This window comes from Chiroxiphia lanceolata, chromosome 6 (genome assembly GCF_009829145.1).
Source record: "Chiroxiphia lanceolata isolate bChiLan1 chromosome 6, bChiLan1.pri, whole genome shotgun sequence".
NCBI lineage: Eukaryota > Metazoa > Chordata > Aves > Passeriformes > Pipridae > Chiroxiphia > Chiroxiphia lanceolata.
In genome coordinates, this window is record NC_045642.1 from 19,824,577 (window position 1) to 19,844,518 (window position 19,942).

At 38.0% G+C, this 19,942-nt stretch overlaps 2 protein-coding genes across 4 annotated transcripts in view; one reads left to right on the forward strand and one right to left on the reverse strand.

The window, feature by feature from the left end:
* Positions 1–248: 248 nt before the first annotated feature.
* On the reverse strand, positions 249–16,131 carry APIP (APAF1 interacting protein; the record flags this gene model as incomplete). Its single annotated transcript, XM_032690385.1, has 8 exons — positions 249–2,650; positions 3,883–4,005; positions 4,533–4,700; positions 7,246–7,381; positions 8,447–8,564; positions 9,775–9,823; positions 12,779–12,879; positions 15,832–16,131. Coding segments are annotated over 7 exons (972 nt in total), but the record flags the coding sequence as incomplete, so codon positions are not given.
* Positions 16,132–16,191: 60 nt separating this feature from the next.
* Positions 16,192–19,942, forward strand: part of PDHX (pyruvate dehydrogenase complex component X) — a 36,673-nt gene continuing 32,922 nt past the window's right edge. The window contains exon 1 of one of the 3 annotated variants that reach the window (XM_032689910.1): positions 16,192–16,342. In XM_032689910.1, the coding sequence (XP_032545801.1) occupies positions 16,207–16,342 (136 nt within the window). In that variant the 5' untranslated portion in view covers positions 16,192–16,206. Of the gene's footprint in view, positions 16,343–16,863; positions 16,898–17,256; positions 17,315–19,942 lie in introns of those variants that run through there. The other 2 variants (XM_032689913.1, XM_032689912.1) reach the window with 2 other exon arrangements.

The window sequence follows — 19,942 nt, forward strand, 5'->3', positions numbered from 1 at the left end:
ACAAATCTCTAGAGATAACTCTCTTCCATAGGAATGCCTAAACTTGTATCTGCTCAGAGTTTTTTTAACAATTTTGAAATTAGGAAGGATTAATATCAAACTGGGTATTTTCTTCTGCTGCTTGATAAAATAGTAATCCATTTAACGTGCTCCAGGGATTTTTTTGCCAATTTGCCATCTCCTGTAAAACAGCAAGAAATTGTTGCAAACCTATTTGCCCCAAAAGCATGGCAAAAACCAACCTAGAAGAAGGTTACAAACGTATTTGTATTGTTCCATTAGACAGTGAGCTTTTTTAATGTTAATTTTTAAATTGCAATTTCAGAGATAAAGCAAATAGGATGCCAGTTGTTCAGGCACTACAGCTTTCACTACAGAACATATATGGGCATCATAACTGCTTACTCTAAGTTACGAGTTCTATCTCTTAATGTTTCAAGATGCTGTATTCTGCAGTTTTATTTCCTTCTTGGAAAGCAAACAGGATGTTTGGTAGGAAGTTACTTTTATTGAGAAATGTTGGAACTTAGCTTTTTGGATGAGCCACTTGAAATGGGAATTATGTCATTTTGACATAAGCCTATCTGGTGATACTAAACCTAGATAATCGGCTCAATGGAGATCAAGCTTTTCCTGCAAACGTATAAAAATATCTGGCTTATTAGCCCACAATTCACATCAGAAAATGATATACACTTAAACATTATGTGAGCTTAGAAGTTTTAAATCACATGATCAATTTTCCTATTTTTGTTCTACATAATTGGATCTGAACCGGAGGAGCTTTCTGAACACTCCAGGAAACAGTAATCATTTCACAAGTTTATGAGCCACCAAAGCTGTAAAGGCACTAATTTCTTTGATGAGAGTTCACATGAGAAGAGTGCATTTAGCTCAGTTCTATATCACTGAATGGGACTCCAAACATCTTGGAATCCTATATGACAAAACTTCTTGACTACTATAGAAATTGGATGTTTTACACAAATTTTAGAAAGGCTACAGAGTGGCAAACTGGAGCTGGATGAGAAAGTGAATATTTGTAATTAACATGACCCTAGAGGAATATATTTGGCAAAAAAACCTTTCCTCATGAATGTTCTTTTATAGTTTGTCATTATACATGCAAAACAAACCAATACTAAGTGTAAATATACTGCTTTATACGTTCTTTATACTTACAGAACATTAGTATTATGGAATTATACAATTATATATTATACTATTCTGAAAGCATCATCAGAATACCACAGGAATTTACTTGCAGAAATCAGGCAGTTCAAATATTTACCACTGACAAACAAGTGTCTAATACTGAAAAAATGTATTGATAAACATACAACCTGCAATAAGGTAGTGATAACCACTATTTCACAATAACCAAGGTCACCCCCCCCCCAATAAGGCTCAAAGATTGCACACTGCAGGTACAGCACTATGTATAGTAGGGAAAGACAAACATGTCCAACATTTCCAAGACATTGAACTTAACTGTCATCTCCATGAAAAGGGGAAAGTGTTGTCTGCCATCTCCAGTATCAGCCATCTCATCTTTTGCCCTGGCTCTGGATCTCTTTGAACCCACCTTTGACTTGATTCAACATTTTACCAGTGCCTTATTAGGAAACAATTTAGTAATTTTCTATCCCCCACTCCCACAGTAGTTTCCTTTTAGGTTGAAGATTTAATTAACCTCATGGAAGCTCAAAGAAGTGCCAGAGATGATGTAGGGGAAAGTGGCAGGAATGCAAGGCCCCTAGCAGAGAACACGGTCAGTCAGTGCTTACCCTGTCTCAATTCACCCTTGGGAATAAAGTCTCAACGCTCAATCAGAGAACTGGTCACTCAAGGCTTACACTCAAGGCCACTGGGGAGCCACTGCAGAAGATCTTGAAAGACACTGTGTCATAAATATGCAATACAATGTTTTAATGAGCACTTTGATTAAATCTACCTTAGGGAGGCTAAGCAGAGGTCATAAAAAGCTGTCTTAAAGTTGCAATAAACAAAATCTTACTCAAAGTGAAGGAATGTAAAGATGTAAAAACCAGACAAGACCCAGAGCAGTCTTTCAGTAATAACTACAAAATACACACTATAAAATTATGTGTTTCCTACTCATTATAATGACAATTAGGAGAATTTAAAAATACATATGCTACAGGCTTAATTAAAAAAAAAAACACCTATGAACATGGCATGAAGGAATCACAGTTCAAACAATGCTTTAAACTTTATTAACTTCTAATTAAGGGGTTGCCCTCACTTTTTTCCTGAAGAATAAAAGCTACTATAACTTTTGGAAATAGAGAGTTATAACAACTTAAATGATGTAGATTTACAGCAGGATCAGCCAATGCAGATTGTTGAAATATCCATTTTTAAGGCACACAGACAAAATGTCATGTTAGTTCTCCATAGTTGTTCAAAATCTTTTTTTTGCATCTCAATTTTCATTCCTCCTACTGTAGCACTTGACAGGATTCATAAATAGCAATTCAGTTGTTTTGAAGTCTCCTTTTCTTCTTGGATTCGTTGAACAGTCGAAACCGCCTGCTGGCATCTGTCAATCCCCTGAGTATAACAGCACCCCCTTCTGGCTTCAACAGCATGAGCTGAAATCTGGAACTCCCATCACCATGTAAGAAACCTGCACAGGAGAAACAAGGTAAGAGTGAAAATATTCTAAAATTAGGCATTCAGTCAGAATAAATAGGCAAAGGAATATTAATGCCACTACGTTAGCCCAACCTATTCAATTGTAGGGGCTGAGGTGTAATTTTAGAATGGTTCTCACGGGCCATGAGGTAGCTCTGTGCAGGTGTGGCAGCCAGCATGTCTTTATCACTGTATGCAGTGGCAGCACTCCAAATGTCTGCTAACACAGAGACTCACTGACAGGAAGCCTCCTGTCCAGCTGCTTCGTCCTCCAGTGTGGGCATAAAGGCTAATGATCCAAGTCCCCGTCTGCTCTGGGCTCATGCAGCCTGAGCAACCATGCGTCATTTCTTCTGATGAAAACGTGGTGGGTGCAGTGGATTATCTGATAGGACAACTCTGCAACAAGTTAGCCTATCCTGTTTAATTACACCACCACTTTGGCCAAGAAGTCCTTTTATAATCTCTGTACTGGAATCTTTTAACTTGCTTACGTTTTCAGGAAGAGGTGTCTCAAACTGAAGTGTTATGCTACCACTGTGTTTTGCCATACCAAGCTGTACATTGCTTTTGTGAGAACTGTTTCAGGGATCCTTCATGTTATCTGTGCTATCTATGTGCTTTTACTTTGAACAATTTCTTATGAAAACTTTCAAAACCGATCATTGCTACACTAGAAAACAGAAAGTCAAGGTAATTCGCTGCATGAGGTAAACAGGTGACAGTAACCAGTGAAACTCTAACTGCAACCAGCCAAGTCCGCTGAAGGAAAAAATCAAATCCACAAAAACCTCCAACCAATCCACCATACAAGTAACACCAGGGATGGACTGATATCAAACCTGATCCTGCAAGCTGAAGAACAACTGTGGGTGTTCAGGCATCTCTGTATAGATTATTTTACTAGGCTGGGGTATTCTTAGTCCACTGCTTTTACTGGTAATGCTTGATACTGTTTTGTTTTAAAAAGCAATTGCACTCCATGCTGTAAATATGTGCTAAATATGGACAGAACATACTCGACTATTAATACATTTTTTTTGTTGTTGCATTGTATGGAAAAGGAGCATTATTTCAGGCATAGATATAATTGCAGTGGTAACAAAGCAGACTGGGGGAAGATGAGCAATACTGAAGTTTCCTGAGTGGGAAAGAAGACTGAAGTGATGGTGTCATCTGTAGTCCCTCCCTCCAAACAGATCATCTTTACAGATAAATTCACACCTGAATATAAATGTTGTTGACATTTACAAGATCCCATTTTCTCCAGCTGGATGTTTTGAAGGATCCAGCCCATGCTGCTTCATCTGCACTGCGATATCAAACAAGTAATCATAACACTCACACCTAATATCAATAAGGAAAAAAAGTGAAATGTTAGTAAGGCTCAAGTCTTACCATGTTTTATGAAAACTAGTATTTTCCTTCCTTAAGCTTTATACCACCAATGCAATAGTTTGAATGGACAGCTCTATTACTGTTACTTCCAACACTGTGGTATGGAAAGTGCCCAGCATTTTTGTTGCATTTCTATCAGCAGATGAAGTAAATTCCAAAACTGGTACTAGGGAAGGCTACACAAACAGTATTGGCAGGTGTCATATAAAAGCAGGGATTGTCTGCAGGTTTCATATGAGGAAGGACTTGTCCATATGAAAGGAAAATGCTGGCAACCTTATTAGCCAATACTGATATGAAAGAAAAAGCAAGCATTGGAATTATGGATGAACCCACTCCCAAAAGCTCCCCATACATGCAGTGAGGCCTTAATGTTCTAAATCATTGTCAATGGGTTGAAAATACACATGACATTAAGTTCACTAAGGTTTTGAGGTATAGTAGCAAAAGACAGCATGTTGCTAAGTTGTACTCACATCGTTTTGGCTTTTTCCCATGTTCCTCCCCACACGTAAACACCATGACGTCTGACCAATACAGCACAGGAGTCTGGGTATTTTTCCATTGCACGTGCCATTCTTTCCTTGAGATCCTTCTCTTCTGGTGTATTTTCAATAATGGGAACCACTAGTGTATCATCATATCTGAAAGAAAAATGAATGTTCATGTATTTAAAAAAACCCTGCGCTTGGATCTATGAAGTTTTCCCTATGAAAGAGATTCTCCCTTGACTGTGTAAAGATGTTAATAAATTTTCAGCACTAATGATATCTTCTCTTGTGAGTCATGCTGTAACATAAGAATTCTCAGGAACATCTCTCACTCCCAAACACATACTATGCTGGCAATACCTGAGCTACACTTGAGGCACAAAAAGAAAATAACACTTTAATCTATTAGGTGTAGCTGTTTATTCACATATCACTTTGTAGTTGGGTCTCTTTACAATTTTTTCAAACTCTCCATCCTGTATTGGCATCATCTACAAGCTTTACCTCAGATTAAATTATTTAAAAGAATCATATCATGAAGAAGGAAATGAAGCTGTTTGCTGGAGAGCAGAAAAAAATTAATTCAGGTAGTCCAAAAAGCCCCTGGAAGATTGTCCTTCTAAGGCATATAAATAGAAAGTAGAGTCAACACATGAAAAATAAATTCTCTGTGATGGAGTCATTGGTGGGCTACATGTGATCTTAAGAGAGCCTCAGAACCCCAGTTCCAAAGACAAGATTATGCATGTTACTCAGTGGAACTTGCCTAAGAGTTTCTTCTGAAGGAGGACTGGGATATTTGGCATTGTTTGAACCTTAATTAACACTGGCAGAAACTTGTTTAAATAGTTTTAATAAGTCCCCACTTCAGGTTCAGGTTTATCATTGAGATCACTTAGATATTTCATGAGTGGATGCTAGTAGTACTTACTTCTATAAAACACAGAAAGAAAGCAATGGTAAAAAACCCCAAAGCAACAGCTTGTACTTCAAATCAAATATTCAGAAAATTAAAGTCTCATCCCTTACAGTTTTCAATGCTGATACTTTTTCAAGGAAGCTATAAAAATAGTGAATGAAAAAAATTAAGTGCCATTTGCAGTTTGACTCATATATACTGATCACCAAAACTAGATTTGAGGCCAAATGAGCTAATGGATTGGCTTCCTAGGTTCTGCTTTCTACATGAGCTTGGATGCGGGTATAAATAACTGATCCCTAATGATAACCATAAGCTTTTTATCAAAAACTAGTATCTATAAAATGTCAAGAAGACTCTGAATGAGCTAAATACTTGATATGTCTTTAGTTTTATGGAAATATAAGCAGCCTACATTTAGTCAAAACTTAATTTAAAATACCTTGTCATAGTCTGGATTTTCAAAGCTGTTTACTACTGATCTAATTCTCCTTCTACAGAAGTTGAAGGGAAAATTACTCTGGCATCACTGGAGTCGTATTTAGGCAAAAAAATACTTCTGATTATCATATCTGTAGTGTTTTCGTGGATAGCTTCCAATTAGAAACAACATACTTTCAATCCCTTTCTTGAAAGGTTCCATTTTCTACTATCAAATTTCTTTGGAATTCAATGGGGACCCTTGTGTGAGGCAAGACAGTGGAATCGCTCTAGTATGGATAAATATGTGGTTATGAACCACATAATCTGAAGCTTTGATTTCTTCAGTTTTTCTGGTAAATTAACAGGGTGATACCAGACAACTTGGAGATATGGAACCTGATAAATATTATGTCTCCTGACTAAAATATGATGTCTCCTGACTAATATTTAGCAATATTTGAGAGTTCAAAATGCATATCCAAAATAGAAAATTGATGTGGATGTTTTTAAAACTAGTGTTGTTAGAAAATTCAACACAAGGGATTGTATTTTGCCACATTAAAAATGCACATGCTAATGCTGACAAGAAGGTAAAGGTTGGCAAGTTAACCAAAATGGAACAAAATGTGCTTGGGCATAAAATCACATACGGCTTTCTCCCTTGCCAAAGGGCAATAGTTAGATACAAAAATTAACATCAAAAAGTGGAAGGAATTTAACATTTCAATTTCTCATCTACTTGTCACATGTTATATAAATGTTGTTTGCAGATCCCAATTCAACACTCTGTGGGTGGAGACCTCAAAACAAGCCATCACACATAATTTGGAATAACTCAGCACTTACCTCAGAGCTCATCCTTGAAAAGTAATAACATTATCTTTAATGAGTTGTTTATTCTGAATTCTCTTTCAAACTCTGTCAAGTAAAATCTGAAATCCTCTACTCTCTTAACATGCCCTAAACTAGCACAGGCAGTGATATGTGAAGTCCACCCAAATGTAGATTTCACATGCTATCAATGCAACCTAATGTTGGTTGGCTCCAGTTTCAGCTTAACACTGTATAGATGTGTCAACATCTCAGGATGTAGCTCTTTATTTGGTTTGTTGCTGTAGCTCAACAGACCACAGTAGCCTTGACATTACAAGATTTTATCTCAGATCTCTTCCACAGGCTTGCGACCTTACAGAAAGCCAATGACTCATTTATTCCAGAGGTCTTTTTACTTCTTATTCCTAACATTTTATGTTACACACTTTAATGCACATAACTTGAATAACTCATCATCTACTTGTATTGTTGAAAACAAATGATCAAATATCATGCCTCTTTTCTTAAAATATAGAGAAATACCTGTAATAGCCTCCTGAAGTACACTTCTGGATTCCTTTTATCATCTCCTGATGGGTAATACGGAACTCAGTCCCTGGGTAAAGAAGGGTAGCCATAACAGCAGCCTTGGAATGAGTATGGATCACTGCACCTGCCCCTAAGAACACAAAAACAAGAAAAAAAAATTTAGAATTAATTTAAAAATGTATCTATTAGAAAAATTTTATTCACATACTTGATTAATTTCCTTTGATTGGGTCTCTTAGCAAATGGTGATCTACTGCATTAGAGGAAAAAATATACAGCAACCTAAATGAAGATATGAGATCATTACTCACCTATAAAGGATAATTATGGATTGTCTTAGGACACTAGTGTTAACTTTTAGTTAGTGACAAATTCCAGGAGACAAACTACTTGTACAAATTCAAGGAGAAACACTACTTGTACATTTCTTTACATACTGCAATGACTGAAACACACTATTTATTTTATCAGAGGTCTGAGATTTTAAAGAATTCCCAAACTTATTTGCGAAACGAAAGTTCAGAGACTTTTACTTAGTTTTTATGCCTTCTTCAATTATCTACTGACTCTCTGAAAAAACATTTGTCGTTACCTTACTGTGTCATGATGGAAAAATGGGCAGACATTAATTATAATCTACTTATAAAGTTGCAATGTTGCCATTCCTCAGGTACACATGTAAGCTTCTTGTGCAGGAAGTCTTGAAGAGACTTCCTAAATCCTTTCTAAAACAACAGATGTAAATCTTACACAACATCAAAAGCTCACTATTACTGTCCACCTGCAAGAGAAAAGTTTCATACCTTTTTCACCTATTCATAATTCATAATTGTTAATCTCACCCAATGGATGCAACGGGATCTAAACCATAGTTGCTGAACAGGCAACTACTGGTTTAAAGATGCTGTAAATCCCCCCACAACCTACCAATATACTGCACTAAAAATCAGTGATGATGATCACAGGAATAGCTACACAAGAAGATGAAACTGTAAATTGTAAATGACACTGACAGGATGTTACTACGGATTCTCTTCCATTGTATATATATCTGTGCAAATCAATTTATTTTACAATTTCATGTTTATTTCATCGTAACTTCTATGTATAAAAAATATGGTATTGAATATCAATTTTGTGGATGTACATTTACAGTGTTTCAGACATGGATGAACTAAAAACATTTGCTACATACCTCTCATTGTATAGGCGTTCATAAAGAGAGGTGTGCACTGGCTTTTCTTTAGCTTCTTGTGCAGTGGAGGACCACTGATGTCCTGCTCATTCATGTCACAAACAAACATATCTTCTGGCTGTAAGAATGAAGAAACTATTTTGACCTGTGATGACTTGAATAGCTTTGTTTTCCTTCTAGGGAAACAAATACATATGCACCGTATATTTAATAAAGAATGTGATTTTAACTTTATAAAAGTGTTGGAATGTACATTTATTCTAGCTCCTAATAGTACTTAATGACATTGTGTAATGGAAATTAATTTTTGTAGTAACTGATTTAAAAAAAAAAAGAAATGTAGATGTACTTTTCCTTCCCCACTTAAAGAGTCAACAAAGGACACAAATTAAACTTACAAATAATCTATTCAACTTGTAGAACTACTTCTTTTTAAACCTTGCTTTTAGTAGCTTTACATGAATGGTACCTTTGCATCAATTAGATACTCATAATACTACAAGAATTGTCCAGGGCAGTAATAAAACTTTCTTTTTTAATGTTATTTTAACAGTCAGCAGAAAATACAGTTGCAAGAGATTTCCTCACTCACTGCAGTCAAGCCACTGCTACTGATAGCACAGAAGAGACCATCATGGTTATCTTATGTACCTCTGCCTGCCTTACTTGTTCATATCCCCGAACACTGCTGCTAAAGCCTGCGTTTCTATCAGTGAAGGGATTCCTTTTACTCCTCAGTATTTATCCTCAGATCTATGAAATGATAAATCCTTTCCACATATTATGCTATTCTGGGGGAGTTCCTGCTGTCATCAAATAGTTACCATTTACCATTCTCCCCTTCACTTACATTTTGGGTTTTTTTTTGTAAAACAGACAGATAGACAAGGTCACCTTTTCATGTGGAGAGCCCAAATATTTACTGAGACTATCAAGAAAAATATTTGTAATCACTCAAATGAAAATAAACAGTGACGAGGTGTTAATGCTTCTTTATATATGTGCCAGAGTAACTTGAAACTGTGGCCAGACAGCTATAAAGATACTCAAGCTTGACAAAGAATAAAGCTGCACTTGAGTTCAAATCTCACACAGTTTTGTGCTTATTTAAAGCAAAGAGATCTTCAAGACTAATATACACTGGCCACTGAAACACATACTGGCTTGCTATGGTAGTGGAGTACTGGGAGAAACCATCAGTTGTTTCAGTAGGGTAGTCAACAGCGCAACAAGTTTCCAACTTTACATAAGAAAAAGTGAAACTCTAACCAAAGGCACTTTCCTGTATTTCAGGATGAGCTCTGAGGTAAAAGCACAGCTTAACGTACCTGTATTCTTTCTTTCTGGACTCCTGAAGGAGCGATGTAGATTTCATTCCTGTGAAAAGTTGCAGACGGGGAAAATCAGTAAACACAGCTGAGCAATGACTTTCCAACTGCACAGGCATTAGAGCCCTTGATCCACTGAAAAGGAAATAGCAAATCTAGCCCCTAAGAACTTTCTTGCACCTTCTATACATTGACATATAGATGGTCATCAAAATAGAATCAAATTGTAGAAGGGCCTATAAAATCTTTAACTTGCAGGGGTTACAAAATCCTACTTTCACCTTTGTAAGAGGAAGTAGGAAGTGCAGCCTTATTTTTCCTACCCAAAGCCTCTCCCTTCAATAATTCAAATTCTAATTCCCAGAATTCAGAATAAAAATTAAATGAAAAATTGCAAGCAGATACTGATCTGTGACAAAGTAAGTCACAAAACTATTACTAAAAAATCCACAGACTACCTATAAACAGTAATAATTATCTGTAGCATTCTTCAATATAAATACTTTACTTTTTAACTGTGCAGTTTAGGTTTTTTGTGCAGTTATATATCTATTTATATTGATAAAGAGATAACACTGATACAATGAAATTAAATGAAATTCAAGTAGAAGTGCATCACTTCTTGCAAGGTCTACATGAACAAAAACTACAAAAATTGATTTAAATTAAAATTATTTTAAGATGGTGCCTGAATTATTCTCCTTATTAGCAAAAAAACCTCAACTAGATTATCTCTCTCAATTGTAATCACTATTTGGCTTCAACAGTCACATAGTAAATTCAGGAGCATAGAGACATCTAGTGAATAATTAGTCAAGTTACAGATACATTTCCTACAGACCATGAGAAGTTTGTATTCCTGGACAAGAACAATGGAGCTGGTGAAGGGTCTGGATCACAAGTCTTATGAGGAGAGACTGAGGGAGCTGGAGTTGTTTAGACTGGAGGAGAGGAGGCTCAGGGGAGACCTCATCACTCTCTACAACTACCTGACAGGAGGCTGTAGCCAGGTGGGGGTCAGACTTCTCCCAGGTAACAACAGAAGAATTGGAAATGGCCTCAAGTTGCACCAGGGCAGGTTTAGATTTCATATTAGGAAAAGTTTCTTCACTGAAAGGGTTATCAAGCATTGGAACAGGTTGCCCAGGGGAGCAGTTGGCTCACCATCTCTGGAAGTGTTCGAAACACTTTAGGCATGGTGATTAGGGATGTGTTTTAGTGGTGAACTTGGCAGTGGCAGGTTTATGTGGACTCGAGGATCTTAATGGTCTGTATCAACCTAAACAATTCTGTGATTTTAACTCTTCCAAAAATAAAAACTCTTAAGATGATGTATATCCATAGGGGTAAAATGTCTGTGAAGTACATAAAAATGTAGCTTTATCATATTTGTAATTTTTAACATTCATGAATTAACACTGCCAACATTGCATTAATTTAGTCCTTTGCATGAGCAAGATGACTGAGAGAGCAACATATGGGGAAATCAAGTGGTGATTCAGTTACCAATGAAAGACATGCAATTTTTTTTTAAAAACAGACTTTTTTCTTTTTAACCAGAAAGGGAAACTCTAATGATGAAATACAGCCTTCAAAATACAAGATATCTGACAACGAATTTTAGATCCACTTTTTATATGTTAACCCACGTCCAAAGTGGCATTTTTTTTTCTGAATAGTTGATATGAACATGAGTGATGCTGATTAGGATTAGGTGGTAAAACCAGTTGTTGTATTTGAATCAAACTGTAATTGTTCACTATTTCCTATGTAACAATTCTAAGATAGTCTGATCTCTGCCTTATAGCTACTCATTTTGAAACAAAGCTACTGCTACTGTAGATATAAAGCAGTATAGTACACACACATAACTATTCCTAGACCATGTACAATATTGATATCAACTAAAACATGTATTTATATAGGTGTAGTCTGAGCAACCAAGTAACAAAACTGCTGAGGAAAACTATACTACTATGTTAGTGAATTCTCTGATAATGCCATTTGTCTTGCCACAACCAACATGAGATGCACTGAAATGACAAAGAAAATAGGCTACATTTAGCTACTGATGACAAATTAGTGCTAGAAAGATCTTTCCATAGATAGCTTTGAAAACAAAAAATAACCCTCTTATCATTGCTCACATTATTATTACTGCTCTTGCTTTGCTGGCAAAAATCAAGCAGGGAGGTGAAACGACCTCCACAAAGTCCAAACGGCACAAATATTTGCATTTCGAAACTTTTCTTCCCATATATAAATATATATATATATAATATATATTTGAATAGCAATGGCTGTGCATGCATGTATGAGAGTGTATATCAGAAAATGAGAAGTCAGACACTCTCAAGTTAGTATCACAACCCCGTGACTGGGGACAGAATTGCAGGCTCTGTGTAAGGCATTTTGCAGAATGAGAACTTTTTTTAGTGGCCACTGAGAGGAGCCCTGTCTCCACAAAAGCTTGGAAATTATGAATTCGGGGAGACAAGCAAATTAAAACACAAAGCAGTGCTTCTTAGCAGCAGATTCACACCAAAAATTGTTGCTATTACCTCAGTAGAATAGTAATCTCCTGCTTAAAGGAAACTACTTGCCTGCAAAATGTCTAGGGTGAGACTGATCTCAATTAACCACAGGCATTTGAAAGCCTTGTGCCTGGTGTAACCCACTCTAAATTCCATAGTCAGTGAAATGAAAAAGAGGGAATGCATTGTGCTTTGAAGACAATTCATCTACCTTAAACAAAGATAGGAAAAGGACAGAAGAAAGTCCCTCTCTGAAGTTGTCTCTCTCCATTGAAGGGATTGCAGTGATTAATCCAGACCAGTCAGCTCCCTTCTATATGGTTAAATTTGACAGACTGTTCATTTCCCCCTCCGCTTTCTTGCTCACTCCTGACTTTCATTTTTCATGGAACTGAAATGCCCTCACCAACTACTAAACGCAGCCAGCCCCTCTCTAACCATCACATTGTTTCTCTTTCATCATTACTTACCCATGTTTCAAGCTGATTCCTCCACCAGTTCCTGTTACCCAGCCTAAATCATAAAACAGTCTACAAAGCTCTGGGATAAGATTCCTTGGATGTAACTTATCCTAAAAATAAATTAAAGAAATAAATAAAAAAACATCAGATACGCCACAAACCTAAGAATTTAAATTCTGAAACTGAGTTTAAAGGAGTAGTACTTTCGTACTGCCGTACAACAGTAATTTATGTTTTCTGTGAATTTATTTTGCTTGATTTACAAATTTCAGCAGAACAGATTTTATTAGTTGTTGTACATTTTTAAACAGCAGTCAAAAATAGCATAGAAAATATAGGCAAATTATTTTGTGAACTTCATATTCCTACATTTTTACAATATGAGGTTATTTCACATGCAGTTTAGCCAGAAGGTAAATTGCATTATTTTAACATTTCTTTCAGAAGGAAAAAAAAGTTCTTAATTTTTCCATATTCCATTGTTTATTACATCAATGAGTAAATCTGTATCTATATATTAACCAAAGGTATCTGTAATGTCAGAGATTCATTTATAGTTAATTTAAACCAGAAGCAAGCCAAAACTATTTATTGGAAATCCTAAACATGATTCTGCACTGAACACATACAGCTAAGAAAGCTGTTCCTCACAGGTAGTGGTCTTTAATAAGTGAGTACTACACTGGAAAACAAAAAAAATTTAATATTGGAATCATTTATATGATAAATGTAACCAGTAATCGCAGAGAAAGCTGTGAGATGCTACTTTAATCCATTCTGCGTGCTTGAATTTATGCATTTACATATTGTCTTGAGTATTTCTTTTAGAAATAAAAGAAATTTATTTATTCTCTGTGAGAGAATAAGAAGGAAAATCTTTCCCCATTTACCAGTGTAAAAATAAAAATCACATGTGCTTTCACAAAGATCTTGATATGACTGAACCCATCAACCAGGAAATTAAAAGTAGAGAAACAGAAAGGTGTATTTATGTCAATTTATCTCCCAGGGATGGGGTAATATTTCCACCTACACTACCTCAGTAACACTTTTTTTCTTGTATGGGTTTCATGTAAACTGGCATTCAGTTCAGATGCTATTCCTGCCTCCTCTGACTTCCTTTCTGTTATTGAAAGTATCTTTTAATATATTAAAAAAATCATCATTTTACTCATTTGAAGCAATAGAAACGAGACTCTAACCAGCACTCCTGGAAACTCATGAAGAAGTCAAGAACCAGGAACTGAACTCTCATCAGTTCACATTACCTGAAACAATTAGGACAGCAGATAAAAGCATACATGAAGGAAAAAAGACCCCAGGCCAAATAAGCAAACACCTAAACAGTGAAAAAACCCCACCTGAGATCTTCCCCATTCACACAACTGAAAATGAAGCCACTACTTTCCAGCTCTTTGTCATTGAAAATAATAAGATAAATGAAGTTTACTCTGACTAGTGAAACATTTTTCAAATACTAATGACTCTGAAATGTACTGTGAACTGAAAACATTAATGCATGTGTCATATGTTTACAAATAAAAGCACATAGTATGTGTAACCTATGAGTCCCTGTTTTGTTGTTCTGATTTATTTATACACAATTAATGGCTGTACATAATTTTTATCTATTCACCTGTCTCAAAACTGAGTCCCACAGTATCGTGTTGACTCTTACTCAAAATTACATCCTCTGTATTTCATTTTTATTTCTAACCTACGTAATACACTGGTATTTTTTCACTTCGAAAAAAAATTATGTCTCTTCTATTTTTGACAGGTTTATATTGCTATTCTTAATTAAATGTACACAGCCATAACAAAACCTAGATTATAACACTCCTATAGTTGTTACATATTTTCCCTGTTTGATGAATCTAGAAATTTACTGCAAAATTCATATCCATGGAAGAACATAATTGCTTTTCACTTATTAAAAAGAATTTCTAGAAGTTCAGAAATTCCTCTTATCAAGAATAAACATAATCAAGAAATTTTTACTATTTTTCTGTAGATTTCCAGGATTACAAATCAATTCACAGAGTTTAACAGCATTTTTCCAGGATAGGTAGATGTTGATGATAACCATAAACTATCTAAATAAAAATATTACTGTATTTCATATCTAAAATTACCGATAATAAAAATGACAGTACTTCCCATAACTACAAAAATGGTTCTTGCTCTAATGAGCCTGGGAGTGAACACATGGGAAAGCAGTTGGCAACTCAACAGGATTATTCTTTGTCAAATCTCAGTTGGAAGTACTTTAAAATTTGATTTATAAGTTGAAGTACAGGTGCCACTGGTTATGTCTTCCTTCCTATCTCTCAGTCAGAATCTGGCCCAGTAGTTTTCTGATACAGCTAACATGAACAGTTTAGCTCTCTGTTGCTATGCAGTTGTCATCTTAGCCTAAATTTATACATGCTGTTAGCTATGAAGAAAAACTCCAAGAACTTCCATGAACTAAAACAAGTGACTAATTTTTAAAACCATTAAATATTATGTAGAAAACAAATTTGCCGGTAAACTTCTGAATAGAAACTGAGTGGAAGTATTCACTGAAAATTTTCAGCAGTCAAATCTAAAAAAATTACTGTATTCTGCAAGTCTCTAGAGATCATCCAGTCCAATCCCCCTGCCAAGGCAGAGTCACCTGGAGCAGGTGACACAGGAACGTGTCCACGTGGCTTTGGAATGTGTCCAGAGAGGGAGACTCCACGACTTCCCTTTACAGTGCTCTGCCATCCTCAACGTCAGGAAGCTCTTCCTCATGTTGAGGTGGAAGTTCTTGCATTTTACTTCATGCCCATTAGTCCTCGAATACTGGAGGCCGAGCACGCTCAGCTCATGCCGGCTGCATTGCCCGCTTGCCGCCGGGGCGCTGCCGGCTCGCTGCCGGCTCACAGTCAGCTTGTCACCCACCAACACTCCCAGGTCCTCTCTAACAATTAGCAACTACGAAGGCGCACAGGCTAATTACGGTGGTTCCACGGGCAGCCCCGGCCCCCGCGGTCGCTTCGCTCCCGAGACCACAGGGGGACCCCCTGCCCCGGTACCTGCTCCGAGTCTCCCGCCGCGGCGGCCATGGCCCGGGGTCCTCGCTCGGGGGCCTCTTGCGGGCGCCGCGGGGCGCCTGCGGATCGCCGGACATCCCCTGACCGCAGGCACCGACCTGGACTGGGGGGGACGGAGGGGCCAGGCGGCGGCAGTGGCCGGGGGAGGTGCGGGGGCGGGCGGGGCCCGGGTGTCCCTGCGGTTGGCGTTTGCTCGTGCCCGGGGCAATAGGGGCGTTTGGTGCCGCGGGCGGGGCGGGCGGGGGCGGTGAAGCCGTTGCTTCGCAGGGCTGAGGCGGCGGCATCGCGGGCTGCGGGCGGGACGGGTTCTTTCTGCTCAGGCAGGGAGAGGGGCAGCCCCGGGCCGGGAGCGGAAAGATGGCGGCGTCCCTGCGGCTGAGCGGGGAGCGGGCGCTGAGGCTGCTCCGGGCCGGGCGGGCGGCGCTGGGCGCGGGGCTCCCCGTCGCCGGACGAGTGGGATGGAGGCACCTGCACGGCACCCCGGAGCTGCTGGGTGAGTGACAGGCCGCCGTGATGGCTGCCCTGCTGCAGATGTGCCTGCGGCGACCTGCGGCGGGGAGTGAGGAGTGAGGGCGGGTTGTTGCGGTGGATTGACCTTGGCTGGATGTTTGGCACCCACCGCAGCCGCGCTGTTACTGCCTCCGCATCTGGACGGGGGAGAGAGGGTATAAGAGAAGGTTCATGCCTTGATAAGGGCAGTGGGAGGTCACTCAGCCACTGCTGTCGTGTGCAGAGCAGACACGACTCGGGGATAGTAATTGGATTTATTACCAGTCGAAATCAGAGCAGGATAATGGAAAGTGAAGCAAATCTTAAAAACACTTTTCTTCTAGCACTCCCTCCCACCCCCAGCGGTGCAGGAAGACGGGAATGGGGGTTACGGTCAGTCCATCCCGGGTTGTTCCTGGCGCTGCTCCGGTAGAGCAGTCGGAGTCCTTCCCCTGCTCCAACCTGGGGTCCCTCCCACGGGAGGCAGTTCGTCCTGAACTGGGCAAGAAGTGAAGGCTGTGCGAGGACAGGGAGCTATGAATGCCCGGTGTTGCCCGGTGTGTGTTGGAGTAAGAGGCCGCTGATACTGGGCAGAAACTGAGCAGCAGTGATGGGGAGGTGGATGAGAGGGGTTTGTTTGGCAGGGTGCTCTTTGGTTTGGTCTCCGGTGGCACTGCAAGTGCATTAGGATGCCTATGGGCTGAAAGGAGAAACTGCAGAGAGAAGTGAGAATTAGTAAAGGTAAAAACACCTGAAGGAGTTGGAATCTAGAGAGGAAAATGGAGTGATGGGAGATTAGGCCTTCAAATATGAAAATGTTCTCTTGTGGACAAGGAGAAAAGTTCTTACCATGGAAAACAGGGGAGTGTTTTCTAGGTTTTAAGTATAGCTAAGCACTGAAAAAAAGAAACTTTTTGGTGTTTTTTTGGGTCCATGTTTGGAGATTCCACCACACTTCTGTCCTCTTACTTTTCAGGTAATGTTTCAACTAATTAGAGAAGGGCATGGAATGTGTATTTTATGTAATTATTTTTTCCTTTTTTTATTTTTTATGTAACAGAGAAGTGGAGTTTGTATTTATTAATTGCATGTCTAGCATACATTCCCACATAGGAATCAAGGTGTGAGGTTATGGCAACAACTTTTCAAGATGTGTTTTTCAGGAGTTTTGTTGCAGAATTATCAGGCAGATCATCTATTGACCTTCCATATTTTCCTTTGTCTCTGAGAGATGTGGGAAGAGTTTTGGATGCTGAAATGAAATGTAATCTTTTGCTACTTCATCTGTAAGTTACAAGTTGTAAAACATTTAAACAATAACCAGGTGCATTGTTATGAGGTCCTGGTGTGATGCTGAGCATGAACTCTTTGGGTTTTAAGTGCACTTCTAAAGAAATAAGCTTGTGTAATAAAACTCAGTAGTAGTTCAGAGACTTTTTAATGACTGTGGTTTAGATCTCAGTATTCCCTTCTTTCCAGCACTTGTTGCTTTTGCAGCTTTGCAGTATGAAAACCTTTTCCTTTTGCAAAACCTGCTGTGTGTGATATAGGGAAGTCTATCCCTTTCTTGAAATGAGTGTTACTTATTTTCAAATTTTATTAGAAAAAATTTGCTTCTTTCTTCATATAATATGTTTGTCTTTTTGCCCAATGCAGGATTACCTACCTTGAAATTATTGTTAACTCTTTAGAGACGTCTTGTCTGCAGTCCTCCCACGCAATCTTTGTGGTGACTGTATTTTATATCTAGTTGGAGTTAAATTTCTAAATTGGATATGGAAATGAGTGAAACCTTTTTTACTTTCTTACAGTAAGCTTTTGTGTTTTAAGGCAGATATATCACTCCTTTAACTCATTCAGTCTTTCCTCTCTGAACCCTTCTAATATTCCTTACAGCTTTTCAAGGTGGTGTATATCTTGGTGACATTGTCTTTCTTAAATGTTTATTGTGGCCTCTAAAATGAAAACAAAAAGAAAACTCATGTTTTCTCTGGTAAACTACAGCTCTTCTGGACATAAAACTCACTCTTGGTTCCTAGTTTGAGAATTTAAAGTTAAGTCAGTTTTATTTTAGCACTAGTTTTATTTTTTTTCTCTTTTCTGTTTCTGAAAATACCACCATTTGAAGTATTGGCTCATATGGATCTAGTTTGGTTGTGTTACTTTAATGTTTTGTTTCTGTCTGTGTTTCTATCCTTGTCTATGGTGGTGGTAGAGGAAAAGTTGTCTTGCATAATTAAAACAATTAATTCAAAATGGAATTCCTAGTTTGTTGGTCATAGGGAAGGAAGAAAAATAGAAAAAATAGAATGACCTCTTTATGTTAGAGGTCTGTCAATTTTTCATTTGTTTTTAATGTATCTTAGTCTTAGAATTGGTGTCAAGTTGGAGTAAATGTTTCAGTTATTGACTACAGAGTATGAATTAGGAGGTTATGAAATACCTCTCTGTGGGGCACATTAAAGCATTTCTCTTCAGTTCACTGCAGGCTTTTTTGGTATGAAAATGCTGTAGTTGGTTCCATATAAAAAGAGGACAAGAAGAGGTAATAAAACTGTGTTACACTGAGTAAGTTTAAATACAAAATTCCCTGTCATTGGGATTCTTAGATTGTAATTTATGGGAAATGATAGAGGTCTACTGGTCTGTTCTTCTCTTAAAGCCCTGCTCTTCTCACTGTTTGATATACAGCCTAAATATGCATTGAATCCCTTCTTGGAGAAGGTGGAAAGCTGAGGAAGGATGAAGGAAAGAATTTTTTTGAGTTACCATTTTATTTGTCTGAATTCCCATTTAGTAGAGGTTTTGCAGTTTTTATGTAGTGTCAAGTGGGTTTATTCTGTGTGGCATGATTTTGTTTTAGTGGGACTGTTAGTAATAAGTAGTTAAGTGCCCAGGAAGATTGTTAACAGCTGCACTGGCTATTAAAGATGTAGTCAGAGACCACCTAGGTCAGTTTGAGTTCTGCTTCTCCATTACAGTTATCAGTCCTGCTGTAGGGCACAATAGTAGAGAAAGTGGCAGTAGAGAAAGTGGCAGTTTCTCATTTTCAGACTTGACATGTGCCTTAACTTTTTTTTTTAATTCCCGCTTCTACTTTGTATCCTTTTTTTTTTTTTTTTTGACTTTTTAATGGGTACTTGCTGCTGAATCTTCTCTCCTGACTTGATCAAAGGACCAGAATGGATTGCATGTTTTGTGGTAGTTGCTCATAACATTGAAGGGAAAATGTTGCAGTTGCACAAATTTATTGCTCAGTTTTGTACTTATGCCAAAGGATGAAACATGTTCTGGGAAATGGATCAAGTGGCTCTTCGTAGAAGTGAAACATGTAAACCACTGTGTTTAAAAATTAATTTTTTCCTCGTTAAAAATGTGGATTATTTTCACTTTTTTTTCTGGGAATTCTATCCACTAGTTCTCAGCAGTCCTAGATATTTGTGAGATATGACTTCAAAATAATGTTTTGATTGTCAAAGTTAGACTTGTCGAGTTAGACCAGTGAAACTGAGAACACTTCTTTGCATCCTGTAATGTATTCTTTTTCTGCTTGCTGCTGTCTGTTAATACTCTTTATGAGTAAATACGTATAGTGTAAAGTCAA